The sequence below is a fragment of the Colletotrichum scovillei genome, assembly GCF_011075155.1.
Source record: "Colletotrichum scovillei strain TJNH1 chromosome Unknown Contig00008, whole genome shotgun sequence".
Taxonomy (NCBI): Eukaryota; Fungi; Ascomycota; class Sordariomycetes; order Glomerellales; family Glomerellaceae; genus Colletotrichum; species Colletotrichum scovillei.
In genome coordinates, this window is record NW_023336266.1 from 2,556,687 (window position 1) to 2,571,110 (window position 14,424).

Sequence of the window (14,424 nt, forward strand, 5' to 3'; positions counted from 1 at the left end):
TGTGTGAAATGAGAATAGAACTAGTCTTTCCGTTGTTTTCATGCCTCGATTCTATGTTTCCGAGGAAGCACCCTTTAACATCACAAGTTTGAGGGATAGTATCAGTTCACGTTTGCTTATCTAGAGTATCGTACACAGACTGTGGAGACGCATATCAATCATCAGCAAACTCATCCCGCGTCCATCTTTACCTCAACCTCGTGTACTAAACATCCGACCACAGATAGAAGCACACCAAGCCCGAAAAAACAAAAGCATGTTCAGCGAGCCTGACGAACAGGCCTATGAACCTGTTCCCACAACAAGGACTTGCGGAGCAAAGACCTCAGATCACCCTGCGTCTCCGGATCGACAGGCAACTTGGACACGAGGTCCCGTCCGTAATCGAAGTTGAGCCACGGCTGAATGACTTTGCGGTCGTGGATCATACGCAATACAAACTCCTGCGTCCACACTGAGGGCGCCCAGACCAGCTCTTCCAGGCCTTGGCTCATGGCTTCCTTTACGAGCTCGATCCACGGCTTTCTCGACCGGATCGCGGGCTTGTTCCGCCTACGCACGACCGTGAATGTCACGCGCTGCTGCAAGCTCATGTGCGGCAGGTCCGGGCAGTCGTCGAGAACGTGAAGCTTTGTGTTATGGATCGGACATCCCATGATGGTGCCGTTGTCGTCGGGAAAGACGCAGTCGCCGAGCCAATGTCCGGCGTGACCGCAGTTGGAGCAGATGTTGTCAGGGTCAAAGCGGTCGCCGTACAGGAATTGCGAGGTAGTAATTTGGTTCTGGGTCCATTCCTCGCTTGTCATCTTCACTTTGCCATGAAAGGGCGGCCTGTGGCGGCGGATGTCGGTGTCGTGGTAGACCTTGTTTCGCTTCTGACCACCACTGCTCAGGTACTGGGAGGCTTTCGAGTTCGCTGCTGGACCCAAGGGAGCGTGAGGCGGCGCCGACTTCGCTTCATCTTGAGAGGTTCTGTCTTGTGGCTTTTGCTGTGTATGGTGGGCGCGATTGGCGTTGTATCTACCACTGGAGGTGCCTCGGAATGATCTCGTAGAGGAATCTTGGTAACATCCCCCCCTCTGGATCCCCGACTGGGAAGTAACGGGTCGCTGTGTATCTCTGTGGGTGTCGTCGCGATGGTCACGGTCATAGGAGCTGGTGTGATTAGGGCGGTTTTCGTTCCAACCACCGCGGTCGATGGAGCTGCTTCGATGTCTAGAGGGAGGCCTGACGAGTTGCTCGTCACGATCAGGGTGCATGCCGTGCTGATCCTCGAGCTTCTGAGTATCAGAGTAAGACCCCAACTTGGAGTCGTTGAGGTTCGGTCGTACAGGCGAGTACGACGTGCCTTGACATTCTCGATCAGAAGACCCCTCTAGAATCGACAGCTTTTCCTTCAGCTTCTGAATCTCCACGCTGCGCTCTTTGTCATTCATTTGGGCTGATTCGCTCCCAGGCGTGTTGTATTTCGTGACCAGACTTTTTGACGGTCTAATGTCGTGTGGGTGCATCAACACGGTGCCATGTGGACCATTATTCGTCTTGGGTCTCTTGGCCGGGTTGCTGTCTCTTTCCTCCTCGATTCTGGATCGTTGACCGTCATCAGACCCGTAATTCAAAGCGCCAGAGCTTGAAGTGGGAGGTCTGGATCTCTTCATTTCGAGAGGTCGTTCTGACGTGGTCGTGGTAGGGATAATGCTGTGAAGGTAGGCCGCTGCGATTGGTAGGATTCGCAAAACGTGTTGGGCAAGTGAGCTTCTGGCGACAATGTAGACAGAAAACTTTCTTCCTTTCTATATCCAGCGCTATTAGAAGCCTGATCAATGTTCTGTTGTTATGTGAATGGAAAACAACGTGATGTTGTGAAGCGAAGGTGGGAGTGAGGTGCAGGGCAGGGGCGTTTGCAGCTAGGAAGAAGATGGGGACGACCTCACCAACCTCCGGCATCTACACGTCACGTGGGTACGTACTCTGAGTGAATTGCAATAAGGTACCTAAGGTACACTACCTAGGTAGTTCCCGAGCATGATTCACCTGTTTCGGGAAGGGGCGTTTGATAGAGAAGGTAGGCGATGCAGAAATCACCTCCTTATCTTACCGCATCTGCCCAGGTCATGAACATGGTCTCAACAACTGCCTGTGATGTGAAATCGCGCGCGAGAGAATGAAAGCAAATTTCGTATCACTTTCGAAGGCAGCTCTATGCGTGATTCGGGTTTGGGAGTAGGTGGGAATATGCCGCTACATCAACCTATCATGGACTGATCTGAGAACAACGTACTAGATCCTTGATATGAATGAAACAGCCTTTGCGAAGAACTATCGTTCGAGATCACCGAAGTCAGTAGGATTGTCAAGGATATGGAGCGACCTGAAGTTCCGTACAAGGCGAGGGCGCCTCTGGTAAACAATCCATCATGTACCCAGTTGACGTAATAAAGCGAGTGTTTCATAAAACAACGACCATAGATTACATTGATTCCCTTTTATGAGGGGTATGACTGGTTCCAGAACTTTTATCTTTCTAAGTTCTCACGAAAATAGTCTGGGGAGTAGTACCAGAGGTAACGAGAGCTTCATAAGTATTGGCAGCCTTGTTCTATGACCTTTACTACCATCATCACTACTACGACTGGCATTATAATGGATGTCAGTCAGTAGTCCCCCGAGTATATTCCTCATATAATATCTATGAAATAACGACAAAGAAGGAGAAAGTTATAGTATACACTGTAAGGTAGTTAGCGGATTATTTTATCACCCAGTTGTCCAGACCTGCCTTCTCCTGGGCGAGTGTCCGACACCACTCGGTGAATGCATTCCCAAAGGAGGAGCAAGCGCCTCGGCCGTCCCTTCCTACAATATTCAGCCTTCACCTTCACCACCCTCTTCTTCCCCACAACCCACCCAAATCAACACCCATATTACGCAACTATCCAAAGTCAATCTCCTTCCCAGGTTTGCCCTTCCAAAGTGGACCTTCCATCGTCTGATTTACTGACACTTCATCCATAGAGTGACTAAGGATGGAGGGTGACAGCGAGTCTGCTGCTGAGGCACTCTCGCAACCACCGGCCAAGCGAATCAAATTATCGTCATCTGCCCCGGAAAACGTCAAGCCCGTCTTCGGACGCCTCGATGTCGCCTTGAATACCGACGACTCTGGAGACGTCACCGTCAATGTCAGCAACACCAGACGCCTTGGCAAGCCCGTGATCGACCACCTTTCGGATGAGACTTTCGCATTTCACGGATCTCGCCAGCAAGTTCACGCTATGATTGACAGAATTCTCGACTATAGCGAGAATTCCATCATCACGGGCATTGTGAGCCTCCAACCTGACACCAGCGAGTCGGCACCACAGTCAAAGACGCCCATCACAACCGAGGTACTGAAGTCGACAGCTACGGTAGCTACGGTATCTGAGAGCCGGGCAAGCCCAAATCCAGACACGTCAATGAGTGAGAGACTAGCGAAGTCTACTGCCACAGAGGTAGAAGCATCTGCCCATGAGGGACCATCAACACTTGCGGTTACGCCCCAGTCTCAGCAGACCTCCAAAGTCGTCGCCACCCCGAAGCCAGTTACACCGCAGAATTCATCGCTTGTTCTCACACGGAGTGATCTGAAGACTGCATTCAGAGCATGGATGGCTGGTGGACAGCGGGTCACAAAGTTACTGACGCTACTGAAGAAGCTTCCGGAGAGCGACAGCCCAAATCCCTCTGTGGAGTGCATGGTTCTTCAGAAGCTAGCTGGAAAGAAGCCAGACATGATGGTCGGCGATCTTTTAGACGTGTTGCGATCTTGGATGACTTCAGACTTCAAGCGTTGGGTCCAGCTAAAGCACATCAAAATCGGAGAGAATTGGATGCATTTCATCATCTTGAGGCGACTGTGGTTCTACTCTGGTTAGTGATCCAATTATCCTTTTAGCCGGTTGATTAATCATGGAAGCCCTTACTGATATCCAGACTACTGGGACACTTCAGATAAGGTTAAAAAAGCCGACTTCCCTTGGGTTGAGATGGAACCCAAGTGGTCTGAGGGCCAGCCCTACTTGGCTTACGCAACTTTCAGGGAGCACAACCGTGTCCCGATGAATTTGGTCTTCAATTGATACCGCGGGAGACTGAGATTGCCATGGCTACGAATTTCAGCAAATCAACCACCAAGCGCGAGGTTCTCGACTGCTGAGCTGTGATTTGGTATTGCATCATGGCCCTCTTGTGGATCGCCATCTGAATGCACGCCTTTAGATGTCGTTGGACGGATGGAAAGCAGGAGGTCGCTCGGGATGGCAGAATCGTCTATAATCCTATAAGGGCCAAATCAAATGAAAGCAAGAGACAATCCGGGTGAAGGTGTATGTGCAGACTTGAACGAGGATAATGGGCTAAATCGCCATTCTTTACTTTTATTTTTCCCTTGGACCGCCCCAATAAACGCCATGTGAAATAAAATGAGGAATCTAACAGCCAGCCAGGCTCTTCATGAGGGAGTCAAAACCCAAGAAATGGGAACACAGCATCTCTCCACTTTCTCTTTTGATATCATGTACTCCTCCGTCTTCTCCCACTATGTTCTCTCCATTACTATACCACCCCTTATTGCTCCATCGCCTCATCCTCATCGCCAGCAGCAGCAAGACCACTGAACAAATCACCGAGGTCGAACTCCTTGGCCCACTCCGTGACAATAGTCTTCTGGTCCGCGGCAGCAACGTCGTCAGCGACGGGAGCAGCAGGCGCGGCGCCCTGGGCATCGCTCTGGACAGCGAGGACAGGCGCCTCGACCCAGCCCTGGATGCGGCCGTCGCGCCAGTCGGTGACGACGGTCATGGCGGCGGCGTTGATGTTGGGGATACCGCCGCGTCCCAGACGGCCGCGCTTCCGCGCGACCTGCACCAGGAAATCGGTCGTGATGTCGCCGTCGGCGCGGCTGGGCAGCAGCGTCGGCAGGTCGTAGGCGTCGGTCAGCTTCTGCAGCAGGTCGGGGGAGGCGGCGAGGCGGCGGAGGAGGAGGGTGACGGCCGGGATGGGGTCCTCGATGTTCTTGGGCGGGACGGCGTTGAGGAGGACGAGGTGGGCGTGGGCGTCCGTCGCGTTCTTGAGGGAGACGAGGCCCGACGTGGAGGCGTTCTTGGCGGAGGGGAAGACAATACCGGGGGAGTCGAGGAGGGTGAGCTTGCTGTCGATCTTGACGGCGCGGATGCTCGTGGTGACGCCGGCCTCGGCGCCGGCGGGGCAGGCCTTTGAGGCGCCGCGGCCGCCGGAGAGACGGCCGAGGAGGGCGTTGATGACGGAGGACTTGCCGACGTTGGGGTAGCCGATGACGCCGACGGAGACGGCGCGCTTGAGCTGCTTGCTGGCGGCGTAGGACTTGAGGGCGCGGAAGAGGTCGGACGACGTCTTTTGGACGGTGAGCTCCTTGTGGTTGAAGGTGTGGGCGTTGGGCGCCGGGTTGGAGGCGCGCAAGGGCAGGGTCGGGAAGGAGCGGCGGAGGTGGACGAGCCAGTCCTTGAGGACCTTGGGGGGCACAAGATCGATCTTGTTGACGACGAGGATGAGGCGCTTGCCGCCGCTGGCAGCGGCCATGACGCTGCGCTCGACGTCGCGGGAGCGGGTGGATTCCGGGTCGCGGGCGTCGAGGACGTAGAGGATGACGTCGGCCTGCTCGACAACGTTCTTGAAGACCTTGTCAAAGGCCTTGCGGGAGGTGGCGTTGCCGACGGGGATCTCGGCGGGCGCGTCAGAGTCGTCGCCCGAGTCGTCGTCCGAGTCCATCTCGTCGTCATCGTCGTCGCGCAGCTCCTTTTCGTACGTCTCGGCGGCGGCCCTCGCGCTGCGCAGGAGGGCGGCCATGGGGTTCGAGTCGTCGCCGTCGTCCTCCTCCTCATCGTCGTCCTCGACCATCATGTCGTCGTCGGCCACGTCGACCTGCTGGCCGGTCGCACCGGCGACGGTGGCGCCCGTCTTGGCGGCCTTCGCCATCTCGCGACGCTTCTGGTTCTCCTCCTGCTTGCGCAGCTTGTTCTCCTCAATCTCCTCGAGGATCTTCTCCTTGTAGGGGAACAGGTTCGGGATACCCGGGTCCTTCTTGAGCTTGGTGCGCCATTCCGGGTTCTGCTTGGCCTTCTTTCTGTCTTTCCTCTGCTTCGCCGCCGATTTCTTCTCGATCTTGTGGCGGAGGCGGACCGTCGTCCTCTTGGACTTTGGCTCTGCAAAGATGCTGTTAGTCAAAAAGAGAACAACATAAAAATACATTGAGCAATTCAGAGGATACAGTCACATACTCTTGGGTTTGTTAATTGAGCCAGCCATCGTGATATCTGGCCAAGGTGACTTTTGGCAAGATTTTTGTTGTACTGGGGTGAGCTTCGATTGATACTTTGCTACCCTCGACCGCCGCAAAACTTTCCTGGCGCTTCGCCCAGTCCTTGCAGTAGCAACTTTCAAAAATTTAGTGGGAGGTCGGGTTCTGCCAGTCCACACCGCTCCTGCTATCGCTATCGCTCCCCACCAAGATATCCTCACCGCCTGACGCTAATCCCAATGAAGGAGCCCCGCCATGGTCAGCTTTGCCCCGCGACGGCTGACATAAGAAAGAAAAAGTCGATGGGTAGAAAAAAAAAGGCGTGCTGGAACCGGTGGATCACAGACGCTCAGCGCTGCCGCGGTGCCGCTGCCGCAGCGTCAGAAGGGGGCCCTTCCGGTGGACAGAAATGCCCATCTCGGGGTTTTTGGCCGCTGGAAAGATGCCGCAGCTCAAATAGCGGGCTGGTCAAAGGCGGATTACCAAGGTTGTCGTTGCCGACTCGGAACTTCAACGATCCATTCAGAGTCATATCTCACTCAACTTCAACTCGTAATCTCAACTAGACTCTTGAATACAATAATTTTATCTTCACTATCCATCTTAGACCACATCAAAGACCATAAACATAAATCGAACATATAAAACATTCATCTCTTCAGGTACACACCCACAACTCACATCAGAGGGATAACCGCTTACCCTGTCTACCAGAGTCAACCATGTCGTACACGGCCCCTCCACAACGCATCACCTTTGATGGCTTCCTCTTCGACATGGACGGCACCATCATCGACTCAACAGAGGCCGTCGTGAAGCACTGGCACACGTAAGGAAACCAACAAACTCACTCCACCGGTTCATCAGCATCATCATCACCATGCATCCCTTGCATGAGGGGTCACCCTCTCTCTCTCATCTCATCTCTCAAAAACCCCACTAACACCGGCCTTTCTCTTCTCCCTTGCAGCGTCGGCAACGAAATAGGAGTCGCGCCCGAAGTCATCCTCGAGACCTCGCACGGCCGTCGTAGCATCGACATCTTGAAGATTCTCGCCCCTGAAAAAGCAAATTGGGAGTGTGAGTACCTTACCTCTACACACCCCAAAAAAAATCTCAGATCTCTGTTTTGTCTGATCTCGCGTTTTTGGTTCCTGTTCCTGTTCCTGATTCCGATTTCCCCCCTTGCCTTGCTTCACCTACCTAAACACGACTCACCGGCGCGCCGTCTGTCAGGTTTCCCCAACTTTTTTTCATGCATGCTCACCTACATGACGCAAGGGGGGGAGATGAGACGGTGATGAACTCAGGGGTTCGCGAAGAAAAGGCTAACAGGAGATGAACAGACACGCGTGAGATGGAAGGCCGCCTCCCGAAACTCTACGGGGGAGACGCCGTCGAGATCCCTGGGGCAAGGGCACTCCTCGACGCCCTCATCGCGAAGTCGGCTCCCTGGGCCATCGTCACCTCGGGGACGGAACCCCTTGTGGGCGGGTGGCTCGACGCGCTCAAGCTGCCGCAGCCTCAACACCTCGTCACCGCCGAGTCCGTCGAGAACGGTAAGCCGGACCCGACCTGCTACCGCATCGGCCGCGCGAAGCTCGGCCTGGAAGACGCGTCCAAGCAGGTGCTCGTTCTCGAGGACAGCCCCGCCGGCATCAGAGCCGGTAAGGAGGCTGGGTGTAAGGTGCTGGGCCTCGTCACGAGCCACACCGTTGAGCAGGTCGTGGACGCGGAACCCGATTGGATCGTCAGAGACCTCGATTCTGTCAAGGTCGTGGAGAGTCGCGACGGTGTCGTCACGCTGGAGTTTACGGACGCCCTCGTTTCGAAGCCTTAGTGTAGTTGTCTACAGCTGACTGACTACTCTGGCGTGAGGAATGGAGGCTCTGCTAATGAATCGATAGAGCAAGAATAGACTTGGCCTGTATAGACTTTAGTATGACAACATCGTACGCTTTTCACCGTTCCCTTGGCCCTTGGAGCCAAATCAGTCCTCGAAGCCCCATACAAGGGAGTAAAGGAGACAGAGGATGAACGGCAAAACCTATCAACCGGCCAGTGCGCGAGAAAGGGCAAACACAAACTAATCTTCTTTCCCCGCCGTCGTCTCATCGAGGGAGCACTCGTTGGATTCAGATGAGAAATAGTTCTCGAAACGGAGTCCTCTTTTCCCCAAGCCTGAAGATCCCTAATAAGCTGTGTCGCGTGAGATCCGTGATGTTTATTTTGATCCGGGGCAGCAGCCCCAGTGCAACAACAAAACAAACATCATCATCCGTCTACCTTCACCAGGGAGGCGTGTGCCGAACCGAGTTAAGGTACCTCAAAGGACCCAAGACAATGTCTTTAGCCTTGGAGACAAAGTCCCGCCGTACGTCGTGTACTCGACATGTGCAACCCCAGGATCCAAGAATACCCTCCTTCAGCCGAGTCAGGTGAGTCCCTGACTTCAACTCCTCTGGCCGCCGCTCCATTGATTTCGCCTACAAACGCGGGAGTGTTGGAGGGGCTATCACAAAGTACCTTGCTTCGACGATGATCTAGCTCAAGGTGCAGGAAAGATCGAGCACACATTTGCAATACCTCCGCGTCTTGTCTCGTCATTGTCCCATGTTGCTCGGGGCCCTACCCCCCAACCACGGGTGATTGCTGCGATCTCGCGACCTTGGAAGCAAGAGGGGGAAAAAGCAATGTTAAGAGGTCTCAGCCCGGTCGATGCACCGCATCTGGATAGACAAAAAAGCAACCCGCAACCGCAAAAGCCCGCGGTCGTTTCACGAAAAAGGAGCCCGTATACGAGAGAGTCTGAGAGAGCGAGCTTGCCGAGCGTATCCGGTACACTGGTCTCTCGTTGACCTATCTTGGTCTTTGCAGAGCTGAGCGGAGCGGTCCCGAGACCGTGGATGTGGCGTAACTTTGCATAACGAACAAACCCGCTGCGGTCTAAGGTATCACAATGGCAAACTACACCGGTCTGTGGCCACCTTTCGTAATTCGGAGCTGCAAGGTCCCGAAAGCACCAATATCACCTGTCAGCTTCGGAGCTTCATGCTGACGGACCTGGCTGCTTGCAGGCTGTGTGTGTGTGTAGGGATGTGTGTGCGCTCTGCTCTCTCAGGGCACCAACTTTAGACAAGCTTGCGAGGCGAATTAGAATTCGACATCTTGCAGACAACTTCGGAGATCTTCGTGCTTGAGCCGTGGGTGTGTCGCTCCAAGTAGTGAACATGTGTATCCCGTTGAGTGGAACAAGGTCGTCTATCAATACTCCTCGGGACGTTGTACTTGGTGAAAAAGGGGTAGCACAGCAGCGGAAGGATTCCTCCCTCCTCCTGACACAGCACAGTTGTAAGTGTCGATGCCTTGTTTGCTCATGGGCAAAGCAAGATTACCGGTGGCTGCAGGTACGATCAACTACAGAGATAATCTAGCGGATGATGCCGAGACAGCTGTACACTCAATGTCTAGGCGAGGCAGAGACGACGAGTGTATCTTCGTCGGTACAGGAACCCAGGCGGGGTTTGTTTGCTGACAGCGCAGCCATCCACAAAAAATGAAATAAGCAGGCGTCCGACGATGTGATTCCGACATGTAACACAGCGGACGCCAGCTTTTCGTATGGGCGAATGCAGGAACATGGAAAGCTAAGCCAACATAGGCTTCGCGCGCGAAAATGTCATTCTCGAAACCATCAGGTGGAGGGCTGATGTGGACAGCCTCCAGGCTTAGTATGATGTTAACTTTTGAACCGTCTTTGATGCTGCAGGTACACGAAGGGCCGGGTCAGTTGAGCGACATCTCCATATCGTTGAGGCGGCGCGCTAGCAGAACACCGGAAGGGATGACAGCAATCTCATTTTGAGCATAGTTGTCACCACGAGACAATTCATGAGGAGATTGAAACACGGAATACATCTCATGCCTCCCTGGGTAGCGAGTCCTTTGACGGTGACAGCTCCGAATGGCGTTGGAGCGCTCGAGTAGTGTAAGCTGGCGAGCGAAGGCCGCCGACCCACAGGACGCAGGTCATCGGGCCGGCAGGCAAAACCGCGCGGCTGTCAAAGGAAAGGAAAAAAAAGGGGGGGCATCTGGTGTTTGCTTCCCGGCGACGGCCTCTATTTTCGCGCGTTTAGCATCCGGCATCCACCTGTCCCCAGAACTTCAGAGAAAGGTTCCAAAGCTTCCAACACGGTAGACGTCGTCCGGCAGTATCCGCATTGTTTGCACCGGTTCGGTACTCGGTAGCGGACTGAACAAGACTGACTCGAGCTGGCCATGTCGTGAGGCTGTGCTCAGTTTAGCGAGCGAGAAGGAAATTGTGTCGTCGCAGAGATGGGGTACTGTCCGTACAAGTAAAATGTGTGGAAACTAGAGCACGCACCAGCCCAGTCGAATGCAAGTGTTGTCTGCGTCGCACGCGTCCTCCACGGGTTCCTTTACTACGGCCGTGACGAGGACCCTTGGTCGAGTTTAATGAGAAGCATGGGCCTGCGGCTTGTGCGCATAACGAAGGGGCACAAAATCCGGCATGCTGTCCCCGTGCCCCCATCATCCCATGCCTGGTTGTGAACTTGTGAAGGAACAAAAACGAGCCCTCGCAGACTCCTTGTCCTTGGCCCCCTCCACAATGCAGGGGCAGGGCCAGCACCTCATCCATCTCGTCAGTCGTCACTGTCGGCACCGCACGTGGCCGCCAGGGCCCGATTTTGATCCCAATCTCCCGCTTGCCGCTGTTTCCACCTTGGACGTTGGAGCAGAAAAAAAAAGTTGATCAGGATCTGGATCATGGATGCCACTATCCATCTGTTGATTAACCAAGCCACTCTCTGCCTCGTATATCGTCATTGCGTTTTAATAAACTCGAATACTCGTAGCCATAAAGAAAAATCGATTCTTGGGGGTTTCCTGCGGCGATGTTACCGCAAGAGGCCGTCTGTAATCACATCTCTCTTCCAGTGCCCGCTGTCCGGAGTCAAGGTTGGAGGGATACCGAACCCCTTTATTGTGCATATCGTGAAAGGGAAGAGGGAGAAAAAGCTTCATCTCCCGTGTGCATGTTGGAGCCATGCATGGCCATGACTCCTCTAGTCGTTGTGGAAGTCTTCCTGCACGCTATCTCAGTCGCTTGGTATTTTTGTGTGTTGCGCGGATGTTCCGTGGTGTTTGCTGGCGTCACGCCTTCGACACTGGCGTCAACCGCCGGCGTCTTCGATACTAGACTAGGCAATTGCATCCTCTCTCGTTTCCCGCGTTCCAGAAGGTAGCTTTCCATGCCGGCTCGGTACCATATGGTGGGCATCTGTCGTCCATTTTTCCTGCGTTGGACGGTTGGAAGCTTGAGCGATGGCGAGCCGATTAATCGTACTCCGCAGTTAGTCGCTCTCCGCGAACAACTTGAACTTCATCCACGGCGTCGGGTTCTTCGTCCTTGCAAGGAGACACTAAAATAGAAGTGGTTACACTCGGAACTCATCCAGTCCACATGGTACTCCGTATGTCTTCCTTGCCGAATATCATCTCCGGGGGAGGGCTCGTCAAATAGTCAGAGTGGAACGACGGGTAGATGTCTGACGAGCAGATTACATCGACTTCTTGAGGCGCAGCCTGATCCAGTATGGCGTTTGAGAGCCGCCGGGAGAAGTACCTACTTCGGCAAACCATCACCAAGTTCGACAAGGGGAGAAAGAAAGAGGATTACGGATAAAATTCGTATATTGCACATAGCTTATGCTGAGAAAACAGACTTGTGCAACAGGCGTCGGTGAAAAGACGGTGAGATGATCGATCCGGCATCGTTATACAATACCCTCGCTTCGCCGCTCATCGGCCTGTCATTGTCTGTTCGAGCTCCTCCGGCCGGTGATACTGATCCGGTCCATCTTTGCTTGGCAATTCGACGTGAAGACATTGGCATCAGCGAGTCTTTCCGAGCCAGCGAGCAAGGGTTGGATCTTCAGATCGCTCTAGCCATAGCGCAACGTCAGGAGAGCACTGCTTCGCAGTACTCCGTAGAGGCTAGAGTTACTCGTCAAACGCCGACGTGATGCGTGATAAGCGTGCTGTAGCAAAGACTAAGACTGACAGTCGTAGGCCGCCCAATCAGCACGGACAAAGGTGCCAAGTATCTGGGACGAAGTGAGACAACATCTTCTTTCCGCTTTGCTAGCTTTACAAGCGTTCCGCTCTCCAGGAAACGCCATACACCGTTCGGCGCCGTTGTCCTCATGTCCCGCCTTGCCCCGAAGACCGCTGAAAAGCGGCGTGTCTGATGAATTCGCGCAACATCGTAGACTGAACTTGCCCTTTGCCCGAAGGGTGACATGTCGACGAATCGTTCTGGGCCCCCAGCCCTTCGCAGGGCCATGCATCGCTTGATACTGAAGGCGAATCAATCGAATCGACCCTGCTGAAAAGGCTTTGTTGAGGACATGAAATTCCGCCTCCAATCGTTGCACCTGCGTTGCCTTGCTTTCTGTCGTCCACTGCCGCCAATCGCATCTCGTGAATTCCAGCCTCCGCCCTCCAACGGGACTCAGGTGCAGCATTGGCTAGACATCAAGGACGGCCAACGATGTCTTGGGGCTAGGTAGTACTCCGTATGTAGAGGGTCCACCTTAAAGAATCGCGAAGCGGCTTCAGTGGTGAGGTTACAACGCCCACGGATGAGCGATGGTCCGGAGACGCCCCCACACCACAGTCTGGCTAGGTGTGCTGCCGCGTGTATGTTCTGGCCCTGTGTCGCAGTGCATCCCGTCTTCCGCACTTCACTGTGTGCACAATCTAGGCCCAGTGAGACCGAGATCGCGGAAGAAGTTCTTGATGAGAGTGTGGCCTGGAACGTCCAAGTTGTCAAGCATGACAAGGCGAATTGTGCGACTTTTGGTCATTGCTGTCTGCTGGCTTGGCACGGTTGGCGGCCCGAATGAATCCAATTCGCCCGCATCGAATCTGTGCATGATTTGACGGGGGTGCGGACCAGCTGAATCATATCCAACGATCTTCCGTTTGACTTGTAATGACTGCCTCGGTCCCAAACTTTGGTCTTGTAGGCGTTGCAACTTGCACGCAGTATTCCCTGTGAAAAGACGGGGTGAAGAGTGAAGGCGACGATGACTTGGTGATTGCCACAGACGAGTTCAAGAGATCGACAGAAAGAGGCGCCGCGCCTCTCCGGGGAACTTCTCTCCCGGACAGTGTCAAACTGTATCGAGCAAGAGATGAACGCCCAATCTGCCATCCAAGATTCCTAGCTGATCGCCATACACGATACCATGGCGAACATGTCCCGGGGTAGTGAGCCAAGATAGTTGGGCAGCGTAGGCTGAAGTGGGCGAAAGGTGGGCTGAAGCCCGATCACACTTGACAATCTGCGCAATGACGGCGACATTTTCAGTGTAGCTGATGTTCGTGGCCTCGTTTCCTGACATGATAATGTGAGAAGATGCGGCGTTGTGATGTGTGCGTACTGCATAACTGATCCCTAGGACGATTGTTTCTAGGCAAGGGGGGTCCTATAACGTGCACATCTTAAGAAAATCCCATGAACGAGGCTTGTGGCGGGCCTAGGTTTGCGCGCCTCGTTTGACTTAGCACTGTCACCCAGTGGAAAGCGGCCAACCGCACGTCTGCGCTCTGGTACTTGGTCTGGGATGCCTGGGATCAGCCGCTTTTTGGATAGATGCTTGGAAAGCGCGATGTGACTTCAGATTGCGCCGTCTGGGCTGTCAGTGAAGGAAATCGTAGTATCTCGGTCAGGCTAAATATCCATGCTCGGTATTGGAATGCCTTGATGTCCAAGTGCATGGTAACGGAGGTTTCCGAAAGCAACTCCTGAATCAAGCCTACGTCGCTTTCGAGTGACCACGAAGCTTGATAAGTGGCCTTGACATCGTTGTACACAGTTGTGTATCCCCAGCACACAAATTCCGTGAGCATCGCGGACTTTTCGCAGATTTCTCTTTCCCATATTACGAGACCAGTTCCAGGAATAGTAGCTCGCGTGTCTTCGTCACTTGCACCCCTGCATCGGTCCTGCGGCGGTGTCGGCTCAAGTGATGACCCATCCATTGCTGTCGAGCAATCTAGAGAAAGGGTCGCTGCCCAGA

At 54.0% G+C, this 14,424-nt stretch overlaps 4 protein-coding genes across 4 annotated transcripts; 2 read left to right on the top strand and 2 right to left on the bottom strand.

The window, feature by feature from the left end:
* Positions 1-260: 260 nt before the first annotated feature.
* HER10_EVM0003455 (uncharacterized protein) lies at positions 261-1,658 on the bottom strand (the record flags this gene model as incomplete). Its single annotated transcript, XM_035473130.1, has 1 exon — positions 261-1,658. One exon carries the CDS (start codon positions 1,656-1,658, stop codon positions 261-263), a length of 1,398 nt encoding a protein of 465 aa, XP_035330550.1.
* A 1,368-nt stretch (positions 1,659-3,026) lies between these two features.
* Positions 3,027-4,121, top strand: HER10_EVM0004970 (uncharacterized protein; the record flags this gene model as incomplete). The annotated part of the gene is made up of 2 exons (XM_035474596.1): positions 3,027-3,912; positions 3,976-4,121. 2 exons carry the CDS (start codon positions 3,027-3,029, stop codon positions 4,119-4,121), a joined length of 1,032 nt encoding a protein of 343 aa, XP_035330633.1.
* Positions 4,122-4,608: 487 nt separating this feature from the next.
* Positions 4,609-6,324, bottom strand: HER10_EVM0005428 (uncharacterized protein; the record flags this gene model as incomplete). The annotated part of the gene is made up of 2 exons (XM_035475046.1): positions 4,609-6,221; positions 6,297-6,324. The coding sequence occupies 2 exons, from the start codon at positions 6,322-6,324 to the stop codon at positions 4,609-4,611; spliced, it is 1,641 nt and encodes a 546-aa protein (XP_035330668.1).
* A 353-nt stretch (positions 6,325-6,677) lies between these two features.
* On the top strand, positions 6,678-8,262 carry HER10_EVM0008731 (haloacid dehalogenase-like hydrolase). The gene is made up of 3 exons (XM_035478241.1): positions 6,678-7,145; positions 7,287-7,396; positions 7,663-8,262. The coding sequence occupies exons 1-3, from the start codon at positions 7,039-7,041 to the stop codon at positions 8,154-8,156; spliced, it is 711 nt and encodes a 236-aa protein (XP_035330862.1). The 5' UTR covers positions 6,678-7,038; the 3' UTR covers positions 8,157-8,262.
* The last annotated feature ends 6,162 nt before the right edge of the window (positions 8,263-14,424 follow it).

Bases quoted from the DNA above. Each gene is read 5' to 3' on its own strand.
- HER10_EVM0008731 (XM_035478241.1), top strand. From the start codon at position 7,039: ATGTCGTACACGGCCCCTCCACAACGCATCACCTTTGATGGCTTCCTC. The intron at 7,146-7,286 runs GTAAGGAAACCA...TCTCCCTTGCAG, and splicing joins GTCGTGAAGCACTGGCACAC to CGTCGGCAACGAAATAGGAG. The intron at 7,397-7,662 runs GTGAGTACCTTA...GGAGATGAACAG, and splicing joins TGAAAAAGCAAATTGGGAGT to ACACGCGTGAGATGGAAGGC.